This window comes from Tetrao urogallus, assembly GCF_951394365.1.
Source record: "Tetrao urogallus genome assembly, chromosome: 9".
NCBI lineage: Eukaryota > Metazoa > Chordata > Aves > Galliformes > Phasianidae > Tetrao > Tetrao urogallus.
Window position 1 is genome coordinate 10,325,807 of NC_136822.1, and position 7,582 is coordinate 10,333,388.

General features: G+C 35.7%; 1 protein-coding gene across 1 annotated transcript in view; it reads right to left on the reverse strand.

Annotated features, from left to right (window-relative positions):
• The window catches only part of SLC9A9 (solute carrier family 9 member A9), a gene marked incomplete at both ends in the record, with an annotated part of 170,958 nt that extends 163,376 nt beyond the window's left edge, over positions 1-7,582 (reverse strand). Inside the window, 2 exons of the mRNA XM_079539768.1 lie at positions 1,485-1,687; positions 7,408-7,582. Of these exons, the coding sequence (XP_079395894.1) occupies positions 1,485-1,687; positions 7,408-7,582 (378 nt within the window). The remainder of the gene's footprint in view (positions 1-1,484; positions 1,688-7,407) is intronic.

Sequence of the window (7,582 nt, forward strand, 5' to 3'; positions counted from 1 at the left end):
TAGATTTGGAAGAGTGAGAGCTGCCAGAAAATGACTTCTGTCTTCTTGCTAGCAGATAGCGTCATTTGATAAACAGGAAGTGAGAGCTCAGCCTTTTTTTCCATTCTGCTTACTTAAAAATATCAAATTGACAAAAAAGCTGCTAGCACATAATGTGCTGCTAACTTCATGGAACACGTGATAGAAAGCGAATTCACTTGCAAACTCAAATGTTGACCTTGGAACTAATTCAGCAAAAGTTAAAATATTTCTTACATAGGCATCAGAAATCTTGAATGAATGTTTTACATTCAAAATGATTTGAAGGATATATCTTTGTAAGTCACAGGGTAGCCTGTTATTTCTGATAAATGCATGTAATAAACTCATATACTGAAGTCAAAAGGGAATTGCAGTTGAACAAAAATCAGAGCATGGTGCGATCATGTTTTCTGTTTTGTATATCAGTGCTTTTGCCAGGCAGGAAGGCTGCCAGGCGTTGCTTTTGTCTCCTAAATGCTGTCAAATGTCTCCCTCTTTCCTTTTTTTTACTTATTTTCTTTTTAATAAGGCACTTGCCCTCTTACAGTGAAAATGTTAGCAGGCTCAGACCTCTCCTGTGATTTAGAGAAACCCACAATTCGTAGCGGAGATTTTTAAGAATCTTTCTGCAAATTGGGACTATGGAAACAGGAATGGGCAATCCCCTGTAAGAGCAACAGGAACATCTGTTTTAGTCCTCCTCCCTTCCCATAACATGAGCCAGCTTCAGTATACCAAGTTTGACGTAAACATTCAAATGTAATAGAGAAGTACAGGAGACTTGGGAACTAAACACTTGAACTAAGACAAACCTCTTGCAACTAGCAGGAAAAAGGATGAAGACTCAGCAAAATCTGGTTAGCATGACTGCCACAAGACTTTCCTGTCTCCACCCACCACAGGTCTCAGTTTTCAGTGTCTAGTCTAGTTCTCTCTTACACTGTTAGGAAGTTAGCAGCAACTACAGGCAGGACACGAGGCAAGGACTTTGAGCAGATGGTTAAATCCAAATTCTGCGGAGATACCCAGTCTGCATTCTAAGCGTAAATTAAAAGCTTTGTATAATTATAACTGCTACTATATACAAAAATATGTATTACTGTGGTAGGTAAATAATGATGCTTGTTAAAATCAAAATAATATATTGAAATATTGTAAAAGACATTTGTAAGGGCTTAGAACCTGCATGTGAGTATGCAATGTCTTTGAATTTAAAGTTTTAGAGGGATTTTGGAAAGTCTCTCTGCACTCATAAATTCCTTAAGTTGCTGCCCTTTCTTTGAACAGACTATCAAGAGAAGCAAATATTGCAAAGGTGGAGAAACAACACACTAAATAATTAGAATATTTTAAGTGTTACATACTAGAAAATAGAAAAGTCCACAACATTGCAAAGGACTCTAAATAAAATAAATGAAAGAAATATCTCACACAATTCAGAAAAAAAATAAAATCATTTTTACCTTTTGAAGCATTGCATTGCCCTGGTGACCATTGACATTGTGATGGTTGATCTCTCTTTTGTATTGGTATTCATAGACCTGATTAGTTATATTAATAAGTAGACTGGATGGCCCAGATTTCAGCTTTTCACATTCATAAACAGTTCCATTTTCAACATCTGATGTTTTTGTTGCATATCGTATAATTAATCCCATTACAAGGCCTGGAGAGTAAAAACAAAACAAAGAGATTCAGGTGAGTTTAAGCATTTGATGCTGCACAGTCACTGACTTGGGGAAAAATGAACTTCCCTGCTCTTGTTCTACTAAAGCTAGAACGTTATTTTCTCAGTGTTTCTACCTTCACACATGCACACTTAACTCAGTACTCTATGGGGGACCATAACATTCTTTCAAAACGTTAATTTCATTAGAATACTGATTTTGGTTTGCCATGTCCTCAGCTGTTCTCCTATTCTTGCAATCCAGTTGCTGGAATCATTCTGTTACAGCAGTTGACTTAAATACTGTGCTTTCAATAGATACTGAGAGAAGGGGCATGAATGCATATCTGAAGTGCTATGCTGAGCTTAAAAAAATCAGCTGTGAGGATGGTACGGAGGTACATTTCTTTCTTTCTCTTGGCACTAGTGGGAGCTTGAGTGATTACTTCAGGAAAAGTAACTGTTATTTATCTAGATTACATTACTGGAGATGATTAATTGTAGGAAATAGCGGATAGGAATCTGAAAGATAAGTTTCATTATGTAATGTCATGGATGCTGTGGATAATCAAAGTGGTCATAAGCACCTGGTCAGGTGTCAGTTATTTTCACGTTTTTCACTGAGAGAGGCTTTTAGAATAGACACAATGCAAGCTTATAGATTCCTGGACTGATGATGCAACAGAATTACATCTGTATTGCATTTTTTGTATGTACATGCATTCATGCTTGTTTAGTATGGTCAACTACTTCAGATGGAACAGGATTGAGATATGCAGCAGAAAACGTCAAGGCTTTTTGAAGATACAAAGCATTTGTGTAGTGAATCAGATAATAAATCTAGCTGTAGTAAAAGACTGAATTCCTCAAAAAAAAAAACACAAAACAAAACAAAACAGAGAACCTCTTTGGTTCATGTACTTTGAACCAAATTCTGTTTGATAATTTAAAAAATAAAAAGCGTTCTCCACTACAGTAATGTAATTGAACAAAATTGCTTGAGGGAAAAAACATTTCAAAATTTAGTGTCAAATTTAGATTAGGAGTCAAGAGGGACTGTTCTTTTTTTGTATTCTTATAAGACATTATCTCCAGTGGCAGATTCAAGCTACCTCTGTAAGAATTTTCTGGAATGGAAACACATTATCTGATTTACTACACAAATGCTTTGTTGATCATAGTCATGCAAGATGATCCTTGATTATAAATAAACCAATTTGCAGAAAATGATTGTTTTAAATATATGACAACAGTAATTGTAATTCTCAGTCAGTATTGATCAATTCTCTGCAACTGGCATTCAAGTCAGCCTTTGGATTTTCTTCTACAGGTTTTTCTTCTACAGGTTTTTCTTATCCTCAGATGGAGTTCAGATTTGGATAATACACTGTGCAATAAAACAATGAAACAACTATGAAAGTACAGGGAAATTGTGTGTCATCAATAGCATACACATATTAAAGAATTTATATTAGAGCACATTCTAACAATATTTTTAGGGTATCAATGAGGTTTTGAAGTCCTTTTAGCTTTTAAAGCAATTCTATGATGCTTTAGATGTGAACAAAATAGATGGGCTCTATAATGATGAGCTGCTTCAGAATGTTTTCAAATTCTCTACGGAAAGTTTGGACAAAGACAATTGTTGTGGCATTACACTGTGCTGCAGGAATCAGTTACAGTGGTGGAATAGTATTGTTCCTTCTGTAATAATAACTGTGCCAAAGTCCCTAGATAAAAATGCTGGTAAATTAAAAACCTGAGAAGATTATATTTAATATTTCAGTAGGTATATCATTTATGGAATGCACTTTCTTCTTTAAATTATTACGTAACATCTCTTTAATGACAGAATTCAGGAGTCCAGATTATTAATATAAATAATTCAATTTTAAGTAGCTGGATAATGTAGTTGTCTTTCCTCTACTCCACCTTCCAAGCTGAAATCATGATTTTGTGAAATCATGCTTCTGTAGTGTAGAATATTTCTTACTGTTTGTTTAAAGAAAAAAAGCTTCTGGGAAATACCATGGTAACTATTTTTTACTATGAAAGAAAGCTAACAATTTCTAAGACCTGAACCATGTTTCAAATTTAATGCAGTTTTTCTAAATTCTGCATATTCTGTAAGTAGAAAAAAAGTCCTTAATCACAGGTAAGAGTATTGGAAGGGATTTCCTAAGTCACCCATGCCAAATTCTTGAGCTACACAAGATTGTTGGATTTTTTTTTTTTTCCAGGACTTTGTCTGGTCAGCTTCCCTTTAAATAAGGACATTAAGGGAACCTCCAGAAGAGGCTAGGCTCAACAAGTATTCCCACTGCATACCTGCCAGGAATTGAGCAATCGGGGGAGGGAGTGTTAGGCCTCCAATCTCAGCTCTCCAATCCCTTCCAGACTTCATGAAGCAGCTCAAAGTCCTCTGACATGGAGCCATTTCTTTCTACTAAGAGCTGTTCTACTGTGTTCTGTTCTTTGTCATTATGATTTCCTTTCAGTCTGATAAACCAGTTCTATGAAACACAGCTTTAAAAGCAGGTGCACCTTCCACCAGCCTCACCTTCATTGTATTCCCTAGTGTGAGAACTATTCAACTGAGAATGGTTTTTAACTGGTAGAGCCAATGAGACTAGCAGATAATGTCACCATATTGATGGGATGTTTGGGATTTGTTTTGTTTTTTTTTAGTTTTTGATAAAGTTTAATTTTGGTTGCCTACCTCCAAGAGTGCTTTAACCTATTAATTACACATAACTGGTAGCACCTGCACTTCAGCTCTGATACCTAAATTTTGAGGTGGATAAGAACTTTGGCTGCTTACAGTCTACTTTTTTTCATTTAGTATGCTCTGGACAATTCCCTTTTAAAATGAAGGACTGTGAATTATGTGTTCTATGGGGAATTTTGCAATAGACCTGGTTTATGATTTAGTGATCTAGAGAAATTCAGCCCTACATGAGATGACTAACAAGCTTTAGAAATACTCATGCACAATTTCTTTTGAAGCCTTATTTGGTTTTCTGTGTACATTCTCAACGTGTTTGAGAAAGTGCTTACTATAGTGCTTACCACCTGAATATGTTAATTTTGCTCCTTCTATTCAGAGTAGCACAACAGTACTCTTTCATATTCACCTGCCTCCTTGATATACAGAAACAAGAAAGTAAGATGAGGCTCTTGTTTAGGGTCTGTCAATGCAAGCTACAATACGCAGAGAAACCTGTCCCCCAAGATCCTGGAGAACAAAGTGGTGAACAAAAAAACAGTAAGTCTGCGTTCTTTGTTTTTTTGTGACTAACTGGCTTTTCATTTGGTGCTGAAACAGAACTTGAGAGTGTTAGTGATTTAAAGAGCTAAACACCTTGAAATAACTGCATACACTGAATCTACAGGTAAACAGTACTTGAACAAAAAAACCCAAACGCCTGTGCATAAGCTTAATCTAAAAGCGTTCTTTTTTATTTTTTGGTAAATATTGAAAGATTATTGGTGTAAATAGAGCAGCTATATTTTATGTAAAAACGCTGATTTTATTAAGAAAGCAATTATTTTCAATTTTTAATGTTTCAAATATTTTCAAGTTGTTTTTTGTTGTTGAAACTGTTCAGCCTAAGGATGCATTTACCTTGGAAATTTATGCAGGGGGAAAAATGTATGTATACTTTAAACAGAATATACTATTAGTATGTTCTTAGTGTCTAAGTTGTGTCTGTTCAGCATTTTGCAGAAAATCTAAAAATTCCTCTGTTTGTATCTCTGTTCTTTCCTCCTGGTCTTCCTCGTATTTCACTTTCCCCATACCTTCCACTGCTATACCTCTGATGGCATGCTGTCCTGATAAGGAATACAGACCCATCCATCATACTGTAGGACACAGTCTTCAAATAAGTGGCAATATTTTGTCATTTGAAGCAAAACTGTTGGCTTCTTGTGCTGTCATTCACATATCTAGGAAACAGCTCAATGGACTGCAGTAAAGTAAGCTGCAGGGCAGGTGTATTATAATACAAAACATACATAAAAGATAACTATTCTGATAATAAAGACAGAGATTGCATAGAAGATCAGCTGTAGCAAAGTCACTTAGGTTTAGCTGTACTGAGAGTAGGGCAGCATCTACCTGACTGTCAGTACTTGGTGCTATGATGACTTCCTGAACTGATTTTTCTCCTGGAGCTGCTGTCAGCTCATCTAACATCTCTATCATTACCTCAAAAATTCCACTTTATTTTCATGATCACAGTTTCATAATGCTGAAGATAACCAAACCCGTATTCAAAATTTTGAAGACTGGAGGGGACACAATAGCTTTCCAGATCCTATGAATGAAAATGTTTCCATGCTTAAAGGTCACCATGAATAATGCAAGTCTAAATAGCTTATTTGCAACAATGAGGATCATTTCCTTAGTTCATGACTGTTTTAATAATTCAAAAACTCTGTCTTGCTGGAGCACTGATCTCTTTATTGATCAAAAGAATATCAGGTGCTGGTTATCTTCATGATGTGTAGATTGCATTTTGGGCAGGCAGCAAAATGGAGCTAGAGCAGATAGCAAAGTGGAAGAAGATAAAATTCTAAATCCCATCTTATTTGTCTAATTTCATATTGCTCCATTTGTATTTTCCTCTTTTTTTATCAGCTTTCAGCAAATGTCATCAGCTTCATATGGGAAACTACAATAGCTGGGAAAAGCTGTTATAGAAGTCACTCAAACAATTATAACAATAGTAGTTTACAAGTTGATTAGTTCACCTGCCGTAGTCTACAAGTTGATCACAATGAAAATATTGCAGTGTTTGCATGTGGTGTGACACAAATATTCTTCAGAATTGCATCTTTAACAAAACTGGTTTTGGTATCGCTGCTGAAGTATTTAACGTGCAAAGAATGAGTCAGTCTGGGATTAAGATGAGTCAAGATGAGCTCTCTACAGAGCTGTAGATTTACATCTTTTTCTTCCATTTTGACAATTATACATACACTGCACGTGTGTCATGTGGCTACAGAATCGGAAATCACACATGAGAAAAATGAAATGGCAGCAAGAGAGAATGGCATGATAAGCTCTTATACACATAAGACTATACAACTAGTGAGTAACTCTTATTGGTGGGCAGTGAAGAAGATTTCACATGAAAATGATGCACAATATTGCAAAACAGCATAAAAGATTAGAACTTGACAGGCAAATTGAAATTACAGTACAATGACAGCATTCAGAGATTACTCAAGAGAGGCATTCTTCGTAGTCTGCTTTTCTAAAGCACTGTGGGGGGGAAAAACAAAGTCTCAAAATGATCTAAACTTCATCAGGTAACATGGTAGATTCATAAAGCTTCTTAGTCTAAACTTCGAATGTTATACAAAACAAGTGTGTAAAATAGGCATATTAAATAATTTCTTAAACTGTAGGCATTTGTAATGTTTAGAAATAGTAAATTCTCTGATTTAGGAAGTGTCATTCAATGGCAGTCTGCATGTACAGGAACATAACCTGCACATCTTGAGGTTTAACAGCTCATGGTATTCACTCAACAAGTCAACCTGTAGCTACTGCACAAGAGATGGTATTACGTTCTTATTTTACTGCACATTTAAGGGGCTGATGGCACTTCATTCAGCATGTTTTCTGAGCTTTGTCAGCACTTGATCTCAAGTGCCCAGTTATAAATATGCAACTACTCCTATGTCAAACCAGCACTTGAATTTATACTTACCATAAACCATAGCTCCTCCAGTTTCATGCAGAAAGCGGAATCGATGGTTTTTAAACAACCAAATTGTTAATATTGTAAGAATAAGCAGAAAGTTAAAGACTAGCAACTCCACAGCTCCCTCATGATAAAACTGATCTTCATCTTTCAGCAATGCATATTTCTTCAACTTCTCCAT